This window comes from Fukomys damarensis, unplaced genomic scaffold (assembly GCF_012274545.1).
Source record: "Fukomys damarensis isolate Sample0158 unplaced genomic scaffold, DMR_v1.0_HiC HiC_scaffold_36, whole genome shotgun sequence".
NCBI classification, from domain to species: Eukaryota; Metazoa; Chordata; class Mammalia; order Rodentia; family Bathyergidae; genus Fukomys; species Fukomys damarensis.
Genome location: NW_022900948.1, coordinates 12,259,790 through 12,272,056, shown reverse-complemented (window position 1 = coordinate 12,272,056; position 12,267 = coordinate 12,259,790). Strand labels below are relative to the sequence as shown.

The 12,267-nt window shown below is 53.6% G+C and overlaps 1 protein-coding gene across 3 annotated transcripts in view; it reads left to right on the top strand.

The window, feature by feature from the left end:
- The window catches only part of Cntfr (ciliary neurotrophic factor receptor), a 38,889-nt gene extending 27,925 nt beyond the window's left edge, over window positions 1-10,964 (top strand). Inside the window, exons 4-9 of one of the 3 annotated variants that reach the window (XM_033759143.1) lie at window positions 4,177-4,294; window positions 4,459-4,625; window positions 5,880-6,043; window positions 9,531-9,711; window positions 10,116-10,281; window positions 10,364-10,964. In XM_033759143.1, coding sequence (XP_033615034.1) covers window positions 4,177-4,294; window positions 4,459-4,625; window positions 5,880-6,043; window positions 9,531-9,711; window positions 10,116-10,281; window position 10,364 — 797 coding nt within the window. In that variant the 3' untranslated portion in view covers window positions 10,365-10,964. Of the gene's footprint in view, window positions 1-4,176; window positions 4,295-4,458; window positions 4,626-5,879; window positions 6,044-9,530; window positions 9,712-10,115; window positions 10,282-10,363 lie in introns of those variants that run through there. The other 2 variants (XM_010619240.3, XM_010619241.3) reach the window with 2 other exon arrangements.
- The last annotated feature ends 1,303 nt before the right edge of the window (window positions 10,965-12,267 follow it).

Below are 12,267 nucleotides of genomic sequence, written 5' to 3'. Positions count from 1 at the left end.
AAAAAAAAAAAAAAAAAAAAAAAAAAAGTGTTTAAATCAAGATGGCATTCAAACCAAACTCTTTAGTTACAAGCCAAGGGTGGAGTGTCCCCTTTTGGCCATTCTGAGAAATGCAGGATCAAGTGCACTACGGAATCCAATAGCAGAAAAGCCTTTAGCCTAGCTGTGGGCCCTTACACTGGAGGGAAAGTGTTTGATGCGTGCCCTGGAAGAAAGAATAGTCCACCTCATCCTGGGTCGCCCACAGCCCTATTTCTCAGTGCATGTCCCAAAAGTCTTCAGGATAGATAAGCTTTACAGTGATGGCTGAGTTTAGATGGCTCTTGGTCCTCATTTCTGTGATCTTTGAGAGGTCATTGGAAGGGAATCGAGTCCACAGGACATGCCCACAGCTGCCCTGTTGTAAGCCTAGACTGTTTACATACAGCGCTCTTTGCTCTGTAGGCTCTGCCCATAGAGAATGACTGGCCATGAATTGTCTGTAGCATTCATAGCATGTAGTTGTCTCTCATTGCCTTATTTCCTTCTAAAGACCTAGTCAGAGAAACAGAATATTAATCATGGTTGTCTCAGTCACTTTTTATTAGTAACAAGAGACTGGATTTGGCAACACTCAGTATCAAATTATTCATATTGCCAGCTCTCAGGCCAGGTTACCCCTCATTTGTGGGTCATTCAGATATTAATTTATTTACATTTTATCTTAAACATGCAACATTTTTATGTTTGTTTCATAACACTTCTTTTGAAAGACTCAACCAGGCTGGCTGTTCACTGAAAAGCTTTTCATGATCCACCTCTGGGCCCTTGGGTGGATCCTTAATAAATAGCTCTGAAGACTCCTACCTAGGATGATGAAAGGATCCACCACATTAAGAAATGGGATCACACTGTTCCTTTTAATAGCATCCCTTTGTTTACTAGACACTGCTGATTCAGTATCATTCTGATTCTAAGCTAAAACCAGAGATTAAAATAATTTTTAAATGGACAGTTCCTTGTCCAGTTTTTACTTTTTTTTTTTTTAAATTTGAGAGTGGTCAGGGTTGAAACTTCAGACCCCCTGGTTCAGCACTACTTTTCCCCAGCCCTGTCTAGAAGGGGGCTGTGGTCGAAGAGGTCTGGGGAGAGATCATGAGTGGGAGGCAGAAGGGGGGCATTTGACAGCCTAGAACTTGGGCTGCTTTGAGGGGTGCCACAAGATATGGTTGGGACCAGTCATGGGGCTTGAATGTTGGGAGGGAAGAGGAGCGTGGGTGTGGTGTGGGCAGGGCTGGAGTGGACGGGTCATACTGCCCCACCCTGGCCTGATCTGGCCTGGCCCAGGGTGTGGGCAGCCTGCCCCTCCTCCTCCTCTCTGAGCCACGGGCAGGCCTCATGCATGCCGGGGGCTCCAGCCCAGGCCGGCTGGCGAGATGAGAGGAAAAACATGCGGTTTGGTGGGCTGGACATGGAAAAACAAGCCAATTAGGAAGAAAACAAACAAACCTCGGGCCAGCAGGGGCACACGCATGCATACACACGCATACACACACGGCCCCGCATGGGATTCAGGGATACCCTGCCATGGCTGACAGTCACTAAGGCATCTCAAGAACCCCAGAAGCGGAAACTAAGGATGCCTGGTATCTAGGAGCATGCTTGTACACCCAGAGTGTGATTCTGTGATGTATATGTGTATAAGCTTTTCCTTACACACCTTCTCTGACATGCTGCACAGTGTCCAGCGCATACATGTAGACCTGTTGGGCATTCAGGGCATCAGTTTGAAAAACACTCAGGTTTAAGCTCCATCACGTACCCAGTGTCTCATGTATATAGCAAGCTGTCACCGTGTTTCAGACACAGTGGCACATTAACTCTCTCACAGAGGACCTCGGATACACGGCCTCACACATAAAGATATTCTCTAATCGAACAGCCTCACCTCAGGTCACACAGTCATCCAGTTCCTTATCCAGCCTTACAGTTACATGCTTGCCCAGTGTCTTGTCCATGAAGCCTCAGAGTTACGCACAGCGCCTCACAATCAAGTGTCTTAAAAACAGTTTTCCTCCAGTCCACAACACACAACAGGCCTCCTGATCCCATTCTGTCCCCACAGTCTCACACTTGGTCTCTCACAGCACCCCCACCTCCGCCCACCGGCCCCTCAGCTGGGATCCAGCTGCAATAAGTCACTCCTTTTCTTCCTTTTTCTTTGTTTTCTTTCCTCCTTTTCCCTCTGAGAAACCTGGTCCCTGTCAGGAAACCCAAGCCCTTCTCTGCTCAGGGCCCAGGGCCAGGCAGGAGTAGCCAGATGACAAAGCCCCTGCCCGGCCCTGGCCCCGCTTTGACCTGCCCAGTCAGAAGGGGGACTGGCTTGAGGGGGAGTTTTGAAGTGGAAGCTGATCTGATGAGGAGGACAGCCGGAGGGGGATGGAGACTGGTCAGTGGGGAAGCTGGCCGAGGGAGGGGGCCTGTGAGTCCAGTGCCATGGCCTGCTCTGCCCTCCAAAGAGTCCTGGGCAGCAGGGAGCTGACTCTGCAGGCTTCAGTCCCTACTCCACCCCCAGTGCCCTTCTCCTTTGAAGCTGGAGGCGGGGGCGGGGGTGGCAGCAGGAGCGGGGAGTGGAGGCTTCTCAGCCGACCTCGGAATGTCCTTTCCTCCTGGGGTGGCTGCCAACTCTGGCCTGGCCCACAGGCCCCCAGAAGGCACTTCCTGTGTCCTTGGCCGCCCCCCACCCCACCCCCATGCAGAGCTCTACACCCGTGGGCAGCTAGGGAAGGGATACTAAAATCACACAGGATGAATATGGACCAGCTGCAGGGCCAGGAAGGCTTCCCTGGGGAGGCAGACAGTAGTGGGCAGAATACAGATTGGACCTTGTGGAGTCCCGGTTGGCACTGGGAGCAGAGCTGCCATAACCCTCAGCACTGCCACTCCACCTGCAGCAGAGAAGCTCTCCTGATGCCTCTCCGTCCCCTCATCTCCCCTGCTGCAATGCCCGATCTGGGCTCTGCGGGGGTCCCAGTCTCTTCTGTACTGAACACACTGCATACTGAATGCACATGCAGTCACACAGTTACTCAGAATCACAGTGTGGACAGAAGCCCATGATTCCCTGTATGTCACCATGGCCACCCTACAAGCACAGACATGTTCCCCTTCACTGTCCCTGGCTTATTGAGCTGCCCCCTCCCATTTCCTGTCCACCTGTCAGGCAGGGGGCAGGGAAGCGGGAGGAGAAAAGTGAGGTGTCAGTGTCCCTGGAGTCACAGACAAATTCCTCGCCTGGCTCAAATCACAGAAGCTGCCTCCTTCCAGGAACCTGAGCTGCCTGTCCTCACACCTTGCCTGGTGCTTGACAATAGGACAGCTGGGCTAAGTGCTCACAGCAGCAAAAAGTAGACTACATTCTGGGGGTCCTTCCCAGTTCTGGCTTGCTGTGTGACCTCAGGAAGGTTCCCACCCCTTTCTGGGCCTTCATATTCCAGAGTGAAGGCAGCTGCTTAAATGAGTTGAGATGGAGAAGTAGGGGGCTAGGGCTGAGGTGAACCAAGAAAATGATACATCACATCGACATAGATGCTCCTACATGTTATTGGCCACTCATTCCTCCTACACACAGATACATATGTACCATAAACCCATGTGTGCAGACGCTTACACAGATAAGCACTAGCTGCCCAGTGCTGCTCCTGTGTAGCCACCAGTCTCTCAGTCTCTACTTCTGGGACTCCTGGGGTGTCTCTTCTCCAGGAAGTGCCCAACCAGTCAACATAGCAACGAGAGGACACATTCAAGACCCGCTTTGGTCTCTAGCACAGACTTCTTCCGGGAGGGGACAGTATGGCAGGAGATGCGGGTTGGGGCCGATTCCTTAAGATATCACCTCCATCCTGTGATTGATGAGCTGAGGCCCCACCGCTCCTGTTCCCCACAGTTCCTGCCTCTATTGAGCAGGTGAGGGTGGGAGGGTTCCTCTATACAACCTTGTTTTTCTTTAATTAAACATCTGGCTGTCTGTGGCCTGGGAAGCCTCAGACCCTTGCTGACAGCCCCTACCTCCCCACCTTTGGCATCGATGATGGGTTGGGGTGGGGGAGTGGGCGCTCTGGGGCCCACCTGTCTCCACACTAGTGCAGGGGACTGGAGGCTCCAGGAATGTCCTGACCTTGCTGTCCTCACCCCCAGTGCCGCCGCGGGAGCCCGTGCTCAGCTGCCGCTCCAACACTTACCCCAAGGGCTTCTACTGCAGCTGGCATCTACCCACCCCCACCTACATCCCCAACACCTTCAATGTGACTGTGCTGTGAGTAGCTGCACCTGTGATCTGGTTCCAGCCCTGACCTCTGACCTTCCTCTAGCCCCTATCATGCCCTGAGTCCCGACCCCAGTCCAGCCTTGGGCTTGACCTTCCCCCAACCTGTCTGCACTTGATGTTGGTAACAGTACCTGGGCCTCCCCCTTCCCCAGGCATGGCTCCAAAATTATGGTCTGTGAGAAGGACCCGGCCCTCAAGAACCGCTGCCACATCCGCTACATGCACCTGTTCTCCACCATCAAGTACAAGGTCTCGATCAGTGTCAGCAATGCCCTGGGTCACAACGCCACAGCTATCACCTTCGACGAGTTCACCATTGGTGCGTGTGGCAGAGTGGTGGGGTTCCTATTGCATATTTCACTGGGAATGTACAAGTGAAAGTATGTCAGAGGTGTACATGAGCATCAGAAAGGATGTTCACATGTGTGCATGTCTACATGGTATGTCATGCCCATGCACAGGTATATGGTATGTATGTACCTGTGTACATGCATGCATTACCTATACACACCTCTGACTATGCACGTCAGTGTCTTTTGCCTGCAGGCCAAGAAACCTCTCCAGCAGCTCTTTCCATTGTCTTTCTGGCTCCCAGAGCATACAGGGGGAGGGGGACAGCTGGGCCAGACCCTTGTGCAGCTGCAGCCTCCACCCCCCCATGCTAATGGCTTCCTTACGGCTTGTGATGAATGAGGTGTCAGAACAGGAGACAGGACTGGGACAGATACTGCACTCTCCCCGACCCCCCTCCCAGCCAGACCCTCTCTCTGCCCGCCCCAACCCCTGCCCTGTTCCAGGCAGGTTCTGTCTGCTCATATCCCATCCCGGTCAGACCCTCTGCTGCCTGCTGTCCCAGCTGAGCCAGATCCTCCTGCCTGTTCCTGTCCCATCCGGCCTGACCTTCTGCTGGGCCCTGCCCTATCCAGCCAGCACTCTGCCTTTCTCTGCTTCATCTCCACCAGACTCTCCACTTGCCCCCATCTTCTCCCATACGCCAAAGTCAGATTCCCAGCCAGAGTATTTCTACATGAGGTGAGCCCTTAGATGCTCCCATCAGGTCACCCATCTACTTCCACCGGGTCTGCAATATCTGTGGACCGTCTTTTAACTTTAACCCACAGAGCAGGTTCAGTCCCAGACTCTCCCAAGAGGCCACATGTTAGTTTAGAATTGGAAAAGTTGAGGGAAAACCAGAGCTAGGTGAGTATGTGATGCTGGTGTAGGAGGAAGTGATTCAGGTGGCAGTGGGGTGACAGTGGTCACAGTGAAGGCATTGTGTAGGCTTTGTTATTGAAATGCTGGTCAGCACCAGATGGGTTGACATGATGGGGTGAGATTTGGGATATTTATACAAAGAACTGGTGACCCTTGCTGTAGATACAATCATTGGTGCTGATGGCGATGTCAGAGGTGAAAGTAATAAGATGGTTGTTAATGGTGGTTGTCAGAACTGACAACAGAGAAGAGGGATGGTGACCATGATGAAGATGTCAATGGTTGGCAATAGAAAGGTTGACAAAATGTGGTTTTCCCCAGAGATCAGTGCACTAACAAAGCTGTGTCTCCTGAACAGTGAAGCCTGACCCTCCAGAAAATGTGGTAGCCCGACCAGTGCCCAGCAACCCTCGCCGCCTGGAGGTGACATGGCAGACTCCCTCAACTTGGCCTGACCCTGAGTCCTTTCCTCTCAAGTTCTTTCTGCGCTACCGTCCCCTCATCTTGGACCAGTGGCAACATGTGAGTGCCCTGCCCTCCCAGATCTCGGCTGCCTCAATCAGAGCCACAGCACAAGAAGCACCCATACCTCAGGTGGTAGCAACTCCAACATGAGACCTGATGGCAGTCAGAGAGGCTTTTCAGGGGAAAAGGGACCAAGTGAATGGAAAATGGATGGAGCTGAGGGAGATATCTTAGGGGTTCCCAGGGACCTGCACTGGTGCAGTGGGAACATTTCTATCTTTGTGGTGGGGTAATCAAGTGCTAAAGGGACATAGCAGGCAGGGTAAGCAGCATTTCCCTCTCCTTGCCTCAGGCTATCATCCCTGACCAGGCATCTCTCTTTATACTCTGGCCCAGGCCCCGGGTTTCTGCTGGACCTAGCAACGGGACAGTCTCTGTCCTCAAGGGTTCATAGATGGGCTCAAGGGGTCAGAATCATGCACCAAGGTCAAGCTTGGTCCAGAAAGCAAGTTTAGACCATGACTGCCATCAGAACTCCAAGATCAGACCAAGCTTAGACATCAGCTTAAGGTTATAGGTCAGGTGGCAGCGTGGGCTGAGAATCAAGCAGTGGACAAGGGTCAGTATGTGGTCAGGCTGTGGTCTGGATGTTGATCAAACTGTGATGGAGTGCAGCCAGGGACTTGGAGCAGACTTAGGGGTGTTCTCATACTGAGAGCCCAGGACCCTCAAGTTGTGGGCTGTCTGTGTGGCCTATGAGGTCTGTGAACTGGACTGTGATTGGGAGGGTGCTCCATGGGGCAACCCAGGCTAGCTGCTGGGTGTCAACCTGTACCAGCACTGTATGCACCAGCTCCAGCCCTATCTCCTCATGCCTCCCTCCTTTCTGGCCTGTGAAGTATGTAATTCGATTCCAGGGTGCCTGTCCAGTTGTGGGCCTGGCCCCTACAAAGGCTGCTCACACATTCATGTGTTCCCTAACAGAGTCCGGAGTCTCTCGCCTGGCCAGCTGCCCATACCTAATGCATTGCTAATAACCAGGGTCTAGTTTCACAAGCCCCCCTCCCCCGCTAACGAGCTACAGGCAGCAGCCCTGCGCGTCGCAGTGCACACGCCTTGCAGTGGACCTGGCACACTGCCCACCACACACACAGGAACATGCACACACACGTGGCTCCCAGCAGGAACCATACTTCATACATGAGTTGGACTAACACGCCAAGACCTGCAGTAGCTGGTACCATGGGTAGAACTGACCCTTACACTGACATGGGCAGAACAAAGTATGCAGGTCCCATGGCAAGAACACGTGTGGCCTGTGGCACAGCCTAGCCTGGTTCCACATCTCATAGGCATTAGGATTGGTTAGATTAATGGCTCTTTTCCACTTGAATTTTGCTCTGAACAGAATGTATTCTTTGTGCCCTTGATCTTGGAGAGAGGCAGGTGTATATTTGGTAGGAGATATGGAATGGAGAACAGAGGAAAACATCAGTTAGATTTTTAGGAGGAAAATACAGGCCAGGAATTTAAAATAATAGGCACCAAGAAGTCTGGCAGGGACTGTCTCAGCATGGACAAGGAGGAGGCAAGCACTGGGACCTGGTGTGGGTCCCTGCATGCCCCTGCTCTGACAATGACTCAGGCAAGAGGCCTGGGGGGCAACTCAGACATCTGCTGCCTCTGACCAAAGGCAAGAGGTGCCAACAACAAAGGAGTTCTTGCCATTTGAGGAAACTTTCTCTTAAGGGAACAGATTAATGAGGGCCCAGGCCTAGCAGATGTGACTGCTAGCACATCACCAGGCTCCTGCGATGTGTTCCTAAAGTTAGGGTGCCATGAGCCCACAAGAGGTGGCAATTTAATCTGCTCCTTTTGGCTTTCTCCTTTATCTCTGAGGAGAGACAGATGTGAAGGTTGCAGGCCAGAAAAAGGGAGAAGGACCTGAAAGAGCTGTGGCTGCTCATCCAGAAGAGATCTTTGTGGGGCAAAAAGAAGACAAGGGTCAGAGGTGGAACTGGGGCCTCAGCTTCAGGAGAGGAGAGTGTTTTTGTGGCCCACCTACCTTTCAGGACTTGGAGTAGAATTTACTGAGCCCAGGGTCTGGATCCAGTGTCTCAGCATGACCCTGACCTTTAACAGGGCCTCCATATCAGGACCACAGACTCAGCAAGAATTGGAGGGGTTCCTTCTCCACTTGGAGCCGATGGCACATGCGCGAGTACACATACACACACTCGTTCGTGTGCCCTCACTGCCTGTCAGCTCAGGTAGCCCAGACCCCAGTTTTCTGAGGAAGGTTGGAACAGGGACCAAAAAAGCCCTAAAGCCAGACATGGCCCAGAGCAGCCCCCTTCTCCACCCACACCGGCTGCCCCTGTTTACGAGGCAGCTTAATGAGGCAGCGGGTGCCGCTGAGATGAACCAGAGCCCAGCCTGGGCCTGGGAGGGGTGCAGGACAGGCAGCCTGGCCTGGAGGGTGGGGGAGGCCAGCAGGATGGGGCCAGCCAGCAGGGGCGGGGCGGTGATGCTTCCCTGAGGAAATAGGACAGCTGTCCTGTAGCCCCAGGAGCTGAGCCCACCCCTTTCCACTGCAGCCAGGGTGATAACCACACCCAAGGTGTTCCTGAGGAAGAGGCCCAGTAGGAGCTAGAGCCAGATCCTGGATGGTTGGTATAGTAGGCATCAGGGAACCGAGGCTCTGAGCTGAAACCCATGATGACAGTGCTGGTTAACATCTCTTTGGTACTTTCCACATGGCACAGGCCTCATTATAGAGAGATACTGTACTGTCATTAACGCTCTTTTACAGATGGGGCGGCAAAGCCCTCAGAAGCTAAGCAACTCAGTCACTTAGCTGTAAGAGATGGATCCAAAATGTGAACTCAGGCAGCCTACCTCCAGTGTCAGTGTTTGTGACCTCCATCAACTGTTTCTTTTTCTTTCTTTCTTTTTTCTTTTCTTTCTTTTTTTTTTCTTTTTTTTTTGGCACCAGGGACCCTGTGCTTGCAAGGCAGACAGTGGCACCACTGAGCTAAATCCCTGGCCTGCTTTTTTTTTTTTTCCGGCATCGAGGATCTAATTCAGGACCTTGTGCTTGCCGGGCAGGTGCTGTGCCACTGAACTACATCCCTGGCCCCATCAAATGTTTCTGACAAAAGAGGACAGTATACCGCAGTTCCTCTCACTCCACTACTCTAGTAATCTCCAGGCTGGGGCTGAGGTCAAGGCTCAGCCTTGTGAAAAAGCAGGGACAACAGAAGCATCCTACTCACTAAGCAGAGTTGTCCCTGGGGGAGTTCTAGTCTCCCTCAAGATTCCATTCCTCTTCTTCAGAGATAACTTCCATCCCTGGGGTCTTCCTGGAAATGTCTTCACCTCCTGCAGGAATAGTCTCACTGTCTCCCTCTTCCCCAGGAAGCCCTCACTCTCTCCAGGGGCATCTTTACTCCCCTCTCCCTAAAGGTGTTCTTGATTCCTGTTGAGGTGTGTGCCTCACTTTCCTTCCCCCAGAGGTGTCCTTAGCCCCCACATCTGGCTGCAGGTGGAGCTGTCGGATGGCACTGCACACACCATCACAGATGCCTACGCTGGGAAGGAGTACATCATCCAGGTGGCAGCCAAGGACAATGAGATTGGGACATGGAGTGACTGGAGCGTGGCTGCCCATGCCACACCCTGGACTGAGGAGCCTCGACACCTCACCACTGAGGCCCAGGCCCCGGGTGAGCCTGCCTTCCATCCCTGCACCCTGTGCTTTCTGCACTGTCGTCCACCTCTATCCTGCTCCCTCCAACTCCTCCCACTCCTGAGAGCCTCTGCTCTAAGGGTCTCCATATTCTCTATATGGCTGCCAAGCTCCCATCTGTCCTTCCAACCCCGTGTTCCTGGTCCTTGCTCTCTGGACATCCTTGGGAAGGAGCAGGCAGAGGGGTTACCTTTGAGGGTTAGGAAGCAGGATCTCCCTGATGGGGCAGGTAGGGCATGTTTGAGAGGAGACAGGAATGTCTTATGGGGAAGGCAGAAACAGCCTGGAGCAGAATGTAGGAATACTGTGCCTCCCGAACTCCCAGGTCTGGGCGAGATCCCAGGCCCTGGCCCTGCCCTAAGTTTCCCCCATGCTCCCCAGAGACCACGACCAGCACCACCAGCTCACTGGCACCCCCGCCCACCACGAAGATCTGTGACACCGGGGAACTGGGCAGCGGCGGAGGGCCCTCCGTATCCTTAATCAGTGTCCCTGTCACTCTGGCCCTGGCTGCCGCTGCCACCACAGCCAGCAGTCTCCTGATCTGGTAGGTCAAGTGAGACTGGGTGGGAGTCAGAGGGGACCCTATCCCGGCCTCATCTCTCACAGCTCCTGCCCTCTCTCCCCAGAGCCAGGACCCTGTGAGAACATAGCAGAGCGCCTGAGAGGAGCAGGAGGCCGGAGCTGAACCCGCAGACCACGGTTTCTATTTTGCACACGGGCAGGAGGACCTTTTGCATTCTCTTCAGACAATTTGTAGAGACCCCGGCAGGCCCGGGCCTGCCGTCCCCTAGCCCCTCCACACCAAGCCGGCCCTCTTCCCTCCCTCAGGGGAGGAGGACCATGCAGCTAACCCACCCACCAAAGACCCCCCCGTGGGCTGGACCCTCCAACGCCAGCGACTCCCAGGAACCCTTGGGGGCTTGAGGGGAGCCCCTCACACCCACAATTTCTCCTCCTGCCCCAGCCTCCTGACTGTCCCAGGGTCTCTGTTGCCACCATCAGATTATAAGCTCCTGAGCTGGGGGGGAGTCCAGCCACCTCCCTCCCCCCAGTGCCCACACTCTTCAGCCCCCTGACACCTGCCCATTTTGTATGACCCTCTCCTGACCCTGTCCTACCCCACAGTATTTAATGCCCTGTCAGTCCCTTCTAGTCTGACTCAATGGTAACTTGCTGTATTTGAATTTTTTATAGATGTATATACAGGGGTGGGAGGGGTGGGAGGTTCTCATTAAATGTCACCATTTCATGAGTCCTTGGAACAGAGCCACTTTGGGAGGGTACTGCTCTTCTTAGCACCCCCACCACACTACCTGCAGGCCTGGAGGGGGAAAGAGACCACTGTTGGGGAAGATAGGGAAAGACAATTCAGTTTTCAGGCAGATGGACCTGGGAAGTGTTACTTACTTCTTGAGGAGTTCCCTTCTTGAGGGCTTCCCTGAAATATGGACCCAGGAGCAGCCTTGTGGGAAAAGAGATCCCAGCGGGGTCTGTTCCCACATGGGGTATTCAGTCAGTCCTGGAGCCTGCTGAAGTCCTGGACAAGCCAGGGGCCTTTCAAGGATCATCTCCAGAGCTGCCTTCCAGGAGTCCTCAGGCAGAGATGGAAGAAGATGGGGGCGACCTGGCATCACCTGTGGGGCAGATGTGTGTGTGTGTGTGAGAGAGAGAGAGAGAGAGAGAGAGAGAGTGTGTGTGTGTATGTGTATGTGTGTACTCTTTGCCACCTAGGAGACATAGTGGGAGGGGGAAGTAGGCCTAGGGCTCAGCCAGGCCACAAAGGGCTCTGAGCACAGTGTCCTAGGCCTGGTCAGGCAGGGTAGGCTGCCTGAAGAAGGAGGGTGCTTGAAAAATGACAAGGGATTGTACCTGTGCTTCAGGCCTGGAAATGCAGAGTACAGGGTTGACCCCCAGGTTTAGATTACAGTACAGTTAAGACACTGTAGAGCTGCAGAGGGGAAGGGGAGGGCTTTGGTTATAAAGTGGCCAGTCTGGTTCAGCTCCAGCCTTGAAATTTCAATCAAGGTCCCTCTGACTTCTCTTAGCTGCTCCAGGCCTACTCAACTCCAGCCCACCTGAGAGAAGCCACCTCTCTGAGGCTCTTTAGCTGAGCATACCCCAGGGCTGGGCCTAGTTGGCAAATCTCTGACCTGGGAGTAGGGGCAAGGGGGTAGCCAGAGCTCTATCTCCACACCAGGCTTGGTCTTACTCTAGGTGCCAGGAGTGAGAAGTGAGGCCACATACTTTGACCTGTACACAGACATGCCCAGCCCAGTGCACATGCCTCAGAGCAGGTGCTCAGCACTACCCCTTATCCAAACCTCCTGATGCCACGACAACCTTCCCACTCCCGCTCAAGCCCTTCTCCTCAGACCAGGTTCTAAAGGTGGGCACTCCTCAGTCTTGCCAGGCCCACCTGGGACCATGCCCAAGGAGGAGTCTGTCTATGTCTAGAGTGCCAGTGAGTCAGGCCTGGACGAGGCACAGTCCCTGAATTGGGCTGAGGTGAGAAGCTGCAGAAGGAAGGTAG